This window comes from Idiotropiscis lumnitzeri, chromosome 4, assembly GCF_059441095.1.
Source record: "Idiotropiscis lumnitzeri isolate Australia: NSW breed Sydney's pygmy pipehorse chromosome 4, RoL_Ilum_1.0, whole genome shotgun sequence".
NCBI lineage: Eukaryota > Metazoa > Chordata > Actinopteri > Syngnathiformes > Syngnathidae > Idiotropiscis > Idiotropiscis lumnitzeri.
Genome location: NC_142394.1, coordinates 26,861,930 through 26,876,381, shown reverse-complemented (window position 1 = coordinate 26,876,381; position 14,452 = coordinate 26,861,930). Strand labels below are relative to the sequence as shown.

Genomic DNA, 14,452 nt, shown 5'->3' with positions numbered 1-14,452 from the left:
ATATATATATATATAGAGAGAGAGAGAGAGAGAGATAGATAGATAGATAGATAGATAGATAGATAGATAGATAGATAGATAGATAGATAGATAGATAGATAGATAGATAGATAGATAGATAGATAGATAGATAGATAGATAGATAGATAGATAAAAAACATTTTTAAATAAATCCCCCAAATGTTTTATTTTGAAATCCGGACGCGGAAGCTGGTAGCCAACTCAGCTCCGGGCGGGCAAGAGCGAAGACTTTTCAATGGACCATAACGCGTTTGGAATTCTTTACCCGACACGAAGATAACTCGAGAGACGCAACAATACATGTTGGATATGTTCCCTCTACATAATTTCCCATCGAATTTGACGTTTTGAGCGGTCGTAACTTTTGGGCTACTGTTGCTCTCGGAGCTCGTGTTTTTCTGGCCGATTTCCTGTAGCAACAAAAAAAGGGAGAAAGGGGACTTCTGTTGGCTCAGGTTTGGATCCGACCACTGCCCGAGACCTTTTTTTGTGCTCGGTACCATTTTTGGGATGACCGCAGCCGCCTTCCGTGGAAAAGGAAACACTAATTACGCGATGGGCACCAAACGCAACGCTATTTGGAAATGTGATTTTAAATGACGGAACAAACAAAGAACCCTTCCGTTGCATTGAAGGCAAAGAAGAAATGGACGCTGGAGCAGTATTGCGACCGAATAAGCTACGAGCTAAAGTAACATGTCTGTGGTTAATATAAAAAGAAAAGCAACTTTTGTACGATTCATGAGATTTATCAGTTTACACTGCGGTTACTTTACCGTCCCGTGGGGAAAATGAGAGCGCATTGGCTCCAATTTGTGACTCTGCTCCTGTGCGTTGGCGGCGGCCGCGCGGCGGCGGACGCGTCGGCTTGCAAATACGACGAGCACTCGAAAGGCACCGGGAAAAGCCTGGCGTCCGACAGGAAGGTGGTCTGCAGCAACATGGAGCTCCGTCAGACGCTGCCGCCCGACTCCTTCCCAAATCGGACTGTCACGCTGTGAGTATAAACGATAGGAATTCTCGTTTACGACGCCATTTGAACTCACCACGTCCTCCTGTGAGGTCCCAATGGTTTGCGACTGATTGTGCACTTTTCACGAATAATAACATGATTAAAGATTCGTTACTAAATTAACCACAAAAGTGAGCTCACCCCACTCACACAATTGTGACTTTAGTTTTCCCCCTTCAAATGTACTCAACTTTTTTTGTGCACTTGTCGGAATTCCACAGTGCTACTGAGTTGTTTTTTTTTCTCTCTGTGCTTTTGTGTTGGTGTTGAGCGATTGCAGCAACTTGAGAACACTAAAGCAAGTAAAAGAGGTCTGGGCCCTAGAAATAAAAAGGGGAGGATTTGCCTCTACCCTCTGGAGTTGATTGGTGTCCAACCGCGTGGATTTGTTGAAAGCCTTATTGTTGACCAAGACTGACATGGTTTGTTTTTATTTCATGACTTGACGTGTCTGGATGGACAGGAAAGAATGTTGCGGATTCCATCTTTGCTGTCTTTCTTGGATTTCAGGTCACGAGATGATAACAACATTTTCGAGCTAAGAGGTCATACTAATGCATGTCCCTGACGATGGTCAGCTGACAGCTTGAAGCTGCCTGGACAAAACGCACAAAAAAAGGCATTTGGGTTATTCCAGCTGAGCGATCCTTTCGTGTGGATCATTTTTTGAAATCAGACTCCAGGCCAACCTTGCCATCACTCAACACTGTTTTTCCCCTTTTGCAGTTTTTATTCCGATGATGTCACTCTTGTCAGGTTCTGCCTTCTGCTCCCTGGAATTCTTTTCCTCAGAGAAAAGGGGTATGCTTTGTCATTAAATGGTTGCCAGGGATACCTTCCTATGCTTAATGTTAGTCATATAATATTCCTCAATTCTGGCATTCTGGAAAACATTTCAGGCTGGAAAAGGATAGTGGGTTGAAGTCCACCTTCCAATTTGCCAGCTTCAGACGAAAAATCTGAATTATTATTTGAAAACACAGTTGAGCCTGGGAGCTTTTTGTTCCCCTTTTAAAATGAAGTTTTCTATTTTCTAACATCTAAAAAAGTTTTAACATGTTGTAAATAACTAAAGTTGTTTCATAACTATTTGCTAAAATGCATTTAAACTGAGTCAAATTTTGGAGTTTTTATTTTTCATCATTTTGACACCATTTTAACCCTTTTTTTCAACAAATGAATATGTTATATTTGAAAATATGTTCATATTTTTTTAAACCTTGTATTATTTATCTTTGCATTAATGTGGTTTTTTCCACCCCCCTTCACAGAATTCTGAACAACAATAAAATCCAAGAACTGAAAAACGGCTCGTTTCTCGGATTGTCAGCATTGGAAAAATTGTAAGTAAAATTTTTAACTGCATTGCAAACGTTGTAAAAAATGTTGCAAAAGCCGTACTGGCTCCTTCGGTAATCGCAACCCCCCCCCCCCCCCCTTCTCGACGTACCGGTTCTCCTCTCATACGCTTGTGAAATGTCATCGCCCGTGTTTCCGAGCGAGGGATTCTTTCAAGAAACAAGTCTCCGGGCCACGCATGATTTATCACTGGGGAATGGCTTCCTCGCAGATTGAATAACCAGGCCGTTAAGGGTCGTGCTTTCACCCGAGGCAACCGGAGCACATGACTGCATCAGGAGAGAATTAGAGGTATGTTTCCTATAGTCCTGGTAGAAAGCGCCGGGTTCTTAATGGAGCCACTTTAAGCGGATGGCCTTCATCCTATCCGCTCTAAAAAGGAGCTGTGAGGGGGGGGGCCATGTTATGAGTTATTGACTTTTTAATTGCTTCAATACAAATCGTTGTGTCTGTGAAGTGTCTCACCATGCATCAAGTGTGAAATTACACAAGCATGTCAATATTTCCGATTTCCTAAAAAAATGTGCTTGAGTGGGAGCATTTCCGATCCTCGGGGTATTTGGAAAGCATGTTATTAAGACACCTCAGTTGTGGGAACAAAAGGCATGAGTTTTATTTAAGTGGTCCCGCCAAATGTGGTGCTGATGGCTCTTTTTTTCTTTTTTTTTTTTTACTGCTCGGGGACAATTTGAAGCATGTTTGCTTCATTTGCAAACTTTGATCTTCACCAAGAAAGCTCATCGAAGGCTTTTATGTGCTTTTTGTCTGCCAGCGGCTAGACGATTGGGTCGTAAAAAAAAAAAAAAAAAAAGTGTGCTCAGGCCGTCGTCATTCGGATCCGAGAGCTCGGAAAGTAGCGCTCCTTTGTGCCCGGAGGGTCGGTGGAGCTGGCCGGCTCGCCTGCTTTGTCATTGTAATGAAGCCGAGCTAAGGTCGGAGGATTCTGCAAAACAACCCGACACCTCCTCTCCCGACGTTCATCATCGAGTGAAAATAAAATGAAGGCGATGCCCCCCCCCCCCCCCCCTTGGCCCTTTCTACGGCCTCCGGTGTCTTTCTCTTAGCCCACCCCACCTCCCCTCCTTCTCCTTTTGTCTGCCAAGAAACTGTCTTTCCAGCCATGAACATGAAGACGGCAACGAGCGAGGGGAGCGAATCACTTCTGCCGATCGGGCTACGTGTGTGATTTATTTTATTTATTTTTTTCTGCGTGGTCGTTGTGGGCATGACACACAATCGGCATTATTACGCCACTCATGGAAACGGGAGCCAAGCTAGCCGAGCCTCACATGCAAATTTCTGCCGCTTTGGAGGAATTCTCATTGTGGGAATCGAGTTTGAAATCATCCAAGTCGGAGTGATGAGCAAAGGTTGAATTGAGGCGACTGGGCTTCCTTAAATGACAGATTCTTGGTTTCTGCGATTTAATAATCATGACGAAAATATACATTTAGGAGGACTAGCTAAAATGCTGAAACGATGTATAATTGTTATGATTGTATCGACGAACCTTCAACATAACTTCTGGCTTGACATTTCCCTGGGTATCGATTCAAATTTCCAAAATTGATTCGATTTGATGAATTTCGATTTTCGATTCAATCAAGGATTGCACGCAGTTCCGATTTTACTATCGTACCCGATGCCGCAATTTGTACAAACTTCTTGCTGTAAATTGTTGCATTAGGAAAAATATTAATATTATCTTTAAGAATTGAAGCCAGTGCGGTGACATGAATCCGTTTTATTGAACATGACCTGATCAAACAAATGTGCCTTCATGCTTGTTGGCGCTGACTTCACCGCTTCCACCATTTTGTTTTGATACACGACCTTTGTCTAGTGACAAGATTTTGTGTAACTCGTGATGTCATGTCAATTTTTGGGAGAAAATGATTATTATTAAAAGTATCGATATATGGTTTTATGACTCGATATCGGGCTATGTAAAGGAAAATAGATTCAAATCGAAAGAGCATTTTTTTTTTTAACCCAGCCCTATTAAAGACTGACAGGCTGCATGTTAAATAATTAAAAAAAAAAAAAGGAAATAAAGAATGAATTCTTTGATTCTTTGTTTTGCAGGGACCTGCGGAACAACCTGATCAGCCGAATAGAACCGGGTGCCTTCCTCGGATTGACAGCTCTCAAAAGACTGTAAGTAATATCTTGAGCGCTCTTATCACACTTTCCGATTTATTTTTTTTTCTCTTTCCACTTTGACTCCCCCTTTTTGAGACTTTGTACCTCGTCAGGAGCAGCTGTCGCCCGTATCTATGTCTGCAGCGCGCTGCGTGTTTGCGTTCGGCAGCTCTGCTATGCGTTCATAAGGGAGGACGCTCGGTCAAGTGCTGTTTTATTTCCACTGCCTTGTTTAGTCTGGCGCCATGCCAGAGACAGCTTGGGCCCTTGGACGCTTTCACACGCTCCCACCAGTGCGACGATGGGCGTAGAGGGCCAGTTATTTTGTTATCTGTGCGTTCAGGAGACTGGGAATTCAGAGTGCCCCCCCCCCCCCCCGAATGCGCCGTGATTTGGAGGCAAGGATTTGGATTTTGGAGGCAAGAGTGCCCAGATGCGGGCGGGCCAAAGTCCAAAGGCCACGCCTGCGGAGCAATAAAAGCCAGACAGGAAAGGCTTTCAGCTTGTGTTTGCTGCATAGTCGTGGCTCGTTCCTGTTTTTTTTTTTTTTTTTTATTCCACACGAGTTTTTAGGTGAAAAACAAATGTGTCACAACATTTCAATTAAAAGTCGTACGTTTTCATTTTAAGCGGATGGGATAAATTCCACGGTGCGTCAGTGTGGAACAGAATAATTTTTCAGATTTAAATATTTGTAATGTAAAAAGTATTCTCTTGAATTGCTTTCCAGCTCTCCAGTCTGTGCAGTGAGTAAAAAAAAAATAAAAATACCCCACACCAATTTTTGTTTTGACGTGCAGAAATTACAACACAACACATACATAGATTCTACAAATTCCAATGGCCTAAACTAAAGTCCCCCCCCCCCCAAAAAAAAAAAAAACAGCTGAAGGGTCCCAGCTCAGGCTTCATCACATCAGGTTATTTTTACCTCCCCTTTCCGTACTGTTAAATCTCGCCTGCCGTGTCTTGCGACGCCTCGGTGGATCCCCGCGCTCGCGCCGCACCTCGCGACAATGCGCATCGCTTTGAAGAAATGCACCATCTTAGAACTCCTGTCGCATTCGGAACGGGAATGTTCTCGGGTCAATTTGACCCGTGGTTTGTTTCATACAAAAGTGACACATGAAAAAAATTCCAGTAAATGTTTTGGATAACCACCACTTTTCCAAAACTCTAAAATGTTTCAATTCACGTATGATGTCGCGTAGAATTTGGTGCCATCCTTCCTGGCTGGAGTGTTTACATGCTCGACGGAGGCACCGATAATCACGTGTGATGAATCACCTCAGTCTGCCTTTTTGAAGTGCAGACACCCACCTGCAGGCACACAAACAGGCTTGGGAAAAGGAAAAAAAAAAAAAAAAAAAAGCACCTTGAAGTTGTTCTGTCTCAACACGCCTCTTTTAAGCGTTCTTTTTTTTTTTTCAATTTGGATGCAAGTGGATCGCATGAGAATAAAAATCTTTGTACGTGGAATTTATTTATATGGTTCAATTACAGTCTCGGTATTTCGAGAAAGAGGAAAAAAAGAAAGTGTTTATCTTCAAATGTTTTTAAGGAAATTAGAAGACTGTATATTTGTTTTCTTTTTTTTTTCATGTTTACTGATTTATTACACACTTCTTATAAAAACCAGAAGTTTCATAGAAACAGTTGTAAATTTAAAACATAAAAATAGATTAAAAAATGATTTTTTTATGATTTGTCTTCTGAATCTGCATGAAACTGATTTATTGTTTTTGTGCTTTTTATTGACTTTATTATTATTTATTTATTTTTTCATTGTTTGTTGTTGTATGACTTACTTTTGCTCCATCTACTGCACTTTACATTCAACGACGATTGTCTTACAGTGCTTTATAAATTCAGTTAAGTTGCCAATTTTTCCCCCACAGTATAATAAAAGGTACAAAATTCCCCCAACTAATTTTGAATTGTGCTTTTGTGTGGCAGGGAGTTGTCCAACAACAGCATCGGCTGCCTCAACGTGGACATCTTCCGAGGCCTCACGAGTCTCATCCGCCTGTTAGTCTTTCCCAAAAGTTTAGTGATGAAATTAAAGTTATTGCCCCCCCCCCCCCCTCGTGACTAATTCACATGTTCACTCCTATTTGCAGAAATCTTTCCGGGAATCTGTTCTCTTCGTTGGCTCAGGGGACCTTTGACAGCCTCGTGTCGTTGAAGTCACTGTGAGTAGGAAACTCGCTCCAAAAGCTCGCCGCGAATGGTCGATCGGCGACCAATCGGTCACCCGGGGTTGCTTTGCTCGCGCTCCCGCAGGGACTTCCAGACGCCGTACCTGCTGTGCGATTGCAACCTGCTGTGGCTGCTGCTTTGGCTCCGCGACAGGAACGTGGCGGCCAAGAGCACCAAGTGCTCGTACCCGCAGTCGCTGCAGGGCCAGCTCGTCACGGCCGTCAAGCCGGAGCTTCTCACGTGCGGTAGGCGAGCGCCTGTCCACATGTCTCTTTCAACTTCCTTTGTTTTGCTTTCGGTAGAAGAGGTTAATATGACAGAATTAAGCGCCTGTGTCTGTTCATACGAATGTCTTATCAGTTCGCCAATGGAATGGTGGAGGATTTATTTTGAACCGCAAATATGTGGCGGGTTTATATATGTATATATATATATATATATATATATATATATATAATTATTTTTTTTTTTGGGGGGGGGGGGTTATTCATGACTTTTTCACTCATTAATTCATTAGCTTGGTCAAGTCAAATAGTACACATGATCATGACCCTTAAAATGCATCTTTCTAATTGAATCTCAATAGCTTACAAGAATAAAAAAAAAAATGTTGGCTCACTATTTAGCAGGAGACTTCGGAGTAGACAACTAGACACTCTAAATCAGGGACTTTGATATATTAAAAAAAAAAATCGGAATATTCGAATCCGTGGGTGCCAAAGGGTGGACTGTAGTTTGAAATTGTAATATCAGCCCGTCACCACTAGATGGCAGAAGTCGACATAATGTTACAGCTACCGCTGTTGTGAAATAAATCAGGATTTATTGTATGTCTACATCTTGTAGGATACAACACAACTTCATTTATACATCTTATTTCACAATAGCTGCAGTTGTAACAAAAAAACTTTACATATCTAAAAAAATAATAACACAATGACTAAGACATAGTTTATTGTTGAGCAGTTTGTGCTGTCCTTAAATGTTTTTTTGATTTAGTTTTTTCTTTGTTTTTTTTTTTTTTTTTTTTTTTTATCCGAGAGAGCCATTTGCACGTGGAAAAAAAATACCTTATGTGATTATTTCGTTTTTTTTCTGTCTTTGTTGTTGGGTTAGGTGACTGCATGTTTTTCTACCTGCAATAAAAACTGTATGATCAAAAATGAAATATATTAAGAGCACGTATTTTGCACCTGTGCATGTATTTTGTCATACATCACGCTAAGTGCTCTTATGTGGGATCCCCAGTCGTGCTGATAAAAAAAAAATAATAATAATTATCTGATGATGTCTCAATTTGTCTCCCTCCTCGTTGCAGATGCCCCACTGGAGCTGCCCTCCTTCCAGCTGACGCCCTCCCAGCGCCAGGTGGTCTTCCAGGGGGACAGCCTGCCCTTCCAGTGTCAGGCGTCCTTCGTGGCCGAGGACATGCAGGTCTTGTGGTACCAGAACGGGCGCATGGTGACGCCTGACGCCGCCCAGGGCATCTACATCGAAAAACACATGGTGCAGAACTGCTCCCTGATTGCTAGGTGATGGAGAAAAAAAAATGCCTTGACGCCGCATCTCTTCGAATATAAATTGAAATCTGTCTTCTGGCAGCGCGTTGACCATCTCGAACATCCAACCGGGCTTTACTGGGAACTGGGAGTGCCGGGTCAGGACGAGCCGAGGAAACACCACCAGGACGGTTCATATTGTCGTGTTGGAGAGTTCCGCCAAATACTGCGCCCCTGAACGCGTCTCCAATAACAAGGGAGACTTCCGGTTGGTTCGCCGTCATTATTTCGAGTCACCGCTTGTGCGGCTTAAGATAGATTAGCTTTCATCATCCAAATTTGGAGTTAAATAAATTGCCGTCACTAAGAGGCGTTCCGACAACATTCCAGGTGGCCGCGCACCCTGGCGGGAATCCGAGCGTTCCTCCCCTGCCATAGATTACAATCGAGCGCGGGAAGCTACTCGGGCGGCCCCGGCGAGGAGCAGCGCGCTTGGCGGGACTGCAATCGCAACGGGCTGTGGGCGGAGGATGATTACTCTCGCTGCCAGTTCCAAAAAGACGTCACGCGCTTCCTCTCCGTCATCAACCAGGCGAGCGTCGCTCTTCCCAATTTGGGATTTCTTCTCGTTTCTCCGCCCGTCGTCATGTTCTCTTTGGTCTCCTTCATCAGATGCCGCTGAACGAAAGCAACGTGGTGCCGAGGGCTCGCCGCCTCCTGGTCTACACCATCGACGCCGCCAACTTCTCGGACAAAATGGACATCATCTTCGTGGCGGAGATGATCGAGAAGTTTGCCAAGTTTGTGGACAAGTTTAAAGACGTGAGTGGCGCGGCGCGGAATTTTATTCCGCGGGTTGGATCCATTTTCAGCTCAGCACCACTCACAAGATGGCGGATCTTGTAAACCGACGGTCGTGCCTGATGTCGTCTTGTTTCCAGCTCGGCGAGGTGATGGTGAGCATGGCCAGCAATCTGATGCTGGCTGACGAACGGGTGCTGTGGATGGCGCAGCGCGAGGCCACCGCGTGTTCCCGCATCATCGCCTGCCTCCAGAAGATCGCCGCCCACCGCTTGGCCTCAGCGCAGGCTTTCTCCCTGGTCGGTACACCGGAAAAAAAATTCCTATCGTAATCGTATGGAATTTTTTTTTTTGTGTATATTTTTAACTCATTCAATCCATAAGACGTGTATATATCTATATATATATATATAGATATATACATGTTTTCAAAATTATAGTCCCTGCCTCCCAAAGACGGATTTATACGTCTTGGCCTTTTGCATCAGAGCTCCATGTTTTTAATCTTGAGAACACAATATTCCGTAGGCCTCGCAAAATCAGTCAAAAGCCAGAAAAAAAAGTGATGATTGAGGTGTTTCCTCTTGCAAAAGTGGCTGGGATTAAATGAGTTAAAATTATTTTTGAATTGTGCAATCAAATAACATTTTCGGTGGACGAAAACAAATGAAATCCATAAAAGCACAACGGTTGTTTTGTCGGCAGACATCCCCCAATATCGCGCTGGAGGCCCACTCGGTCAAGGCCAACGAGTGGAACGGCATGACCTGCATGTTGTTCCAGAGGCCCGGCCCGGAACGGACCCCCGGGCAGGACCGCCAGCTCACCTTTAAATGCAACACCACCGGCTCCTTCTCCAGCGTTCTTCTCAAGGTCAGTCAGAAAGCCATATTTGAGTTATTACTGCCACCTAGTGGTAGTCGCAGCACACAACACTTACAAATACTGACCCTTTCTCTTTTTTTGTTTGCATTGTGTTTAAAAAGTTTTAAAGTGGGTAAAAACGAAGGTGACTATGGAATATATCCACCGGGCCAAGCAGGGTTCATGGAATTATTTAAAAAATGTTGGTTGTATTTTCTCCTGACGTTGTCTTGGTCCCTTAGAGCACCACAGTGGAGGCGTCCCTGCAGCTTCCTCAGTCGCTCTTCACCCAGGCGGCATTGCTGCCCGGACATTCAGAGGACACGGTTTACAAGCTCCACCTGCTGGGCTTCCGCAACGGCAAGTTCTTCCCATCGACCGGCAACTCCTCTCAGTTGGCCGACGGCGGGAAGAGGCGGAACGTGGCCACTCCGGTCATCATGGCAAAAATAGGCAAGTGGGATTCTATTTGGGTTGGGTCGTTTTACCTGAGGAGCCGAGATGTGTTTGTCCAACAAATAGTTACGGATTACAACTTTCCTTTCGTTTTAGTGGTCGGCTACGGCCCTTTAGTAATAAAAAAAAAAATACATTAACAAATGTTTTGGAAATTTCCGTAGACAAGACAAACTGGGCGATCAGGCAAGGGTGGGCAAACTTTTTGATTGGCGGGCCACAAATGGGTTCTAAAATTTGACAGAGGGGCCGGACCAGGAGCAGATAGATGGAGTGTTTTGGTCACCTCGCCTTATCGGAGAAAAAAAAAATTCATTTAATTTGAAATGAAAGTGAACAAAAGCATTACAAACAATATATATGTCTTTGAAGAAAAAAAAACACAGTATTTAGAAAATAAAACATTCAAAAGGTTTATTCAATTCATTTTTTTCAAATTCAGCGGGCCGGACTAAAACATTTAATGGGCCGCATGTGGCCCCCGGGCCGTAGTTTGCCCATGCCTGCTGCACATTAATGGAAACAAACCAGTACCACAAAGAAGTCAAGCTTAATTCTACTTCGATTTGACGTCTTTACGTAAGGCACACTCGATTATAAGGCTCACTGTCTTTGATTTTTTTTTTTAAGCAAATTAAAAGACTTTTAGTCCAAAAAATACGGTACACGTGTTTTGGAGGGCTATTTTTGAACAATGCCTTTTCTTTATTGTTAACTTCTCTACAAGTGTGTGTGGCAATTTCTGTGACAACAAAACAAAATGCAGGCGCTCTGGCGACTTGTTTTAAAATGAGTTTGGTCTCCTCTCGGATCCAGACGGCATCTCCGCGCGTATGCTGCGGACGCCCGTCAACATCACCCTGCGGCGCTTTGCCCGCGGCTCCGACGCCGTGTCCGCCTGCTGGAACTTCAGCCTGGCGGGCGGCCAGGGTGGCTGGCAGAGCGTCGGCTGCCGCATCCTGGGCCACCACGACAACTTCACCACCATATCCTGCAACTCGCTCGGCAACTACGGGCTCCTCATGGTAGACGAGCCGCTTTTCCCGCTTGGAACCTTTGAGCCAATTTGTGTCCATACGGAGAACTAAAATGAAAATAAGCTGCGGTGTATTTTTTTTTCGCTGCAGGACCTCAGCACCGTGGACTATTTCACTCCCAGCATTGAGCCGCTGCATCCCGTCATCTACGCCACCAGCATCGCGCTCCTCTTCTGCCAGCTGACCATCATCGTCAGTTACGTCTACCACCACAAGTGAGCGCTACGCTCGGCCGAGCCCGTCTTCCGAGCATCCCCGCCCTGCCGTTCCGCTAACGCCCCGTGTCGCCGCCTCTTCCAGGTCGGTGCGCATCAGCCGCAAGTCATGGCACATGCTGGTCAACCTGTGCTTCCACATCTCGCTCACGTGCGCCGTGTTTGTGGGCGGCATCAATCAGACGCGCTACGCCAGCGTCTGCCAAGCGGTAACATCACACTTTATTTTTTTATTTATTTATTTATTTTTTGGGAAACACTCTTATTTATTTTTTGGGGGGGGGACACTCTTATTTTCTTTTTTTGGGTAGACGCTCTTATTTTTTAGTTTTTTTTGTTTGGGAGACACTCTTTTTTTTTTTTTTTTGGGAGACCCTCTTAGTTTTTTTTTTGGGAGACACTCTTATTTTTTTGTTGTTTTTTTGGGAAACACTCTTATTTTTTGGGGGGGGAGACACTCATTTTTTGTTGTTTTTTTGGGAAACACTCTTATTTTTTTGGGGGGGAGACACTCATTTTTTTTTTTTTTTTTGGGAGACTCTCTTATTTTTTTTTTGGGGTAAACGCTCTTATTTTTTTTATTTTTTTTTTGGGAGACTCTTGTTTTGTTTTGTTTTTTTGTTTTTTTGGGTAGACGGTCTTATTTTTTTTTTTTTTTTTGGGAGACACTCTTAGTTTTTTTGGGGGGGGAGACACTCTTTTTTTTTTTTTTGGGGAGACGCTCTTATTTAAAAAAATTTTTTTTTGGGAGACACTCTTATTTTTTTGTTGTTTTTTGGGAGACACTCTTATTTTATTTATTTATTTTTTGGGGGGAGACTACTCTTTTTTTTTTTTTGGGAGACACTGTTATTTATTTATTTTTTTTGCCCCCTAGGTCGGTATTTTACTGCACTACTCCACGTTGGCGACGGCCCTCTGGGTGGGCGTGACGGCGCGCAACATTTATAAGCAAGTGACGCGCAAAGCCAAGCGTTACGAGGAGCCGGACGAGCCGCCCCCGCCCCCTCGCCCGATGCTGAGGTACGTGCGACGAGCCGCATCATCATCGTCTTGATGTCTGTGAGGAGGCCTAAGCGTTTTCTTCACGCTTCGCCAAGGTTCTACTTAATCGGCGGAGGAATACCCACTATTGTTTGTGGCATCACGGCGGCGGCTAACATCAAGAATTACGGCAGCCAGATCAATGCGCCGTAGTGAGTAGAATGATTTGGCACGTTATCGTCAGAGAAAGAAAGCCAATAAGATCAGGGAAGATGACAGCAGAACTTTTTTTTTTTTTTTTTCCAGCTGCTGGATGGCGTGGGAGCCGAGCATCGGCGCTTTTTACGGCCCGGTGGGTTTCATCGTCTTCGTTGACTGCATGTACTTTCTGAGCATTCTGCTTCAGCTGCGGCGCCACCCCGAGAGGCGCTACGAGTTCAAAGATCTGGCCGACGAGCGGCAGCACCTGGCCAGCGAGGCCGCGGCGGACGGCCCGTGTCGCTCCCTCGCATCCGGCGTGGTCCCACGAGCCACGCCCCTGGCGATGCTGGAGAACGAGCGCACTTTTGGCGCCCAGCTTACGGGGGCGGCGGTGGCGTTGGGGTTGTACACCAGCCTGTGGGTGTTCGGCGCCACGGCCGTGTCACAGGAGCACCCTTTCGATTTGGCGTTCACGTGCCTGTTCGGCGTGGCAGCGCTGGCCCTCGCCGCGTTCATGGCGGCGCACCACTGCGTCAACAGGCAGGACATGAGGCGCTTCTGGTCGCAGGCCTGTTGCTCCACCAGACGCGACTACTCGGCTCAGGAGGACGCTCTCCTGCCCCAGCCCGGCGTCGCCGCCGCATCTGCGGCCGGCTCAGCCAAGACGGACGCAGAGTCCAACAAGGGTGCCCGCAGCAGCAGCGCCGACTCCTCCTGCACGAACAAAAGCGCGCCGAGCGTGCGCAACTCGGCGCACGGCAGCAAGCTGACCAACCTGCACGCAGAGGCCGCCCAGTGCAAGCCTGCCGCCGCCGCCGCCAGCGCCAGCGCCGTCCCGGTGATGACCGTTTTGGACAACAGCCTGACGGAGCATTCGGTGGACAATGAAATCAAAATGCACGTGGCGCCGGTGGACGTGCAGTTCCGCCCCCTGGACCACAATCCAGCCGCCAACCGGCCCCACAAGAACCGGTCCCGCTCTCAACGGGCCAGCCGCCTGACGGTGCTGCGGGAGTACGCCTACGACGTGCCCACCAGCGTGGATGGCAGCGTGCAGAGCACCCCCAGCAGGCGGCACCACTATTACGACGTGGCGGCGCGCAACAGCCGGCGCGCCGCCTACATGGCTTACAGGGAACGCCACCGGAGCCAGCTGCAGCACGACAGCAGCGACAGCGCCAGCCTCCCGCGGCGCTCTCGCAAAGCGGCCGAGGCGGGGGCGGCGCCCGCCGGGTCCAAAGACTCCGCGAGCGCCACCGAGACGTTCGGCGGCGGCGAACTGGAAACCAAATCCTACGGGCTCAACCTTATCACACAAAATGGAGGTGCGCTCAAAGAAAATGGGCAAGCGGTTCCACTAATTGGCGCCGGCGAGAGCCGACCTTGTATCAAAACTGGCTTGTGGAAACATGAAACTACCGTGTAGCGACACGTTCCATCCCAAAGACACTTATTACTGTGAAAGGCCAATTTTTTTTTGTATTCTTCACAATTCATGGCACGTATGGAAGAAGTTGCCGTGTTGGTAGCGCTCATCTGCTTTTTATAAATGTTCTATTTTTCTAAGAGCCATGACGTCGCCACTGTGTTCATAACAACAGCAACAACATCGGCAGCAGTAATAAAAACGTACCAAATATGAAACTCCCGTGTTGCGACACT

At 46.0% G+C, this 14,452-nt stretch overlaps 1 protein-coding gene across 1 annotated transcript; it reads left to right on the top strand.

Moving 5' to 3' along the window:
• The first annotated feature begins 211 nt into the window (after positions 1-211).
• adgra3 (adhesion G protein-coupled receptor A3) lies at positions 212-14,434 on the top strand. The gene is made up of 19 exons (XM_088295188.1): positions 212-1,018; positions 2,305-2,376; positions 4,478-4,549; positions 6,491-6,562; positions 6,655-6,726; positions 6,818-6,978; positions 8,052-8,265; positions 8,336-8,500; positions 8,623-8,824; positions 8,905-9,054; positions 9,174-9,332; positions 9,739-9,906; positions 10,140-10,350; positions 11,170-11,378; positions 11,481-11,605; positions 11,691-11,814; positions 12,483-12,628; positions 12,706-12,801; positions 12,896-14,434. The coding sequence occupies exons 1-19, from the start codon at positions 813-815 to the stop codon at positions 14,214-14,216; spliced, it is 3,945 nt and encodes a 1,314-aa protein (XP_088151314.1). The 5' UTR covers positions 212-812; the 3' UTR covers positions 14,217-14,434.
• The last annotated feature ends 18 nt before the right edge of the window (positions 14,435-14,452 follow it).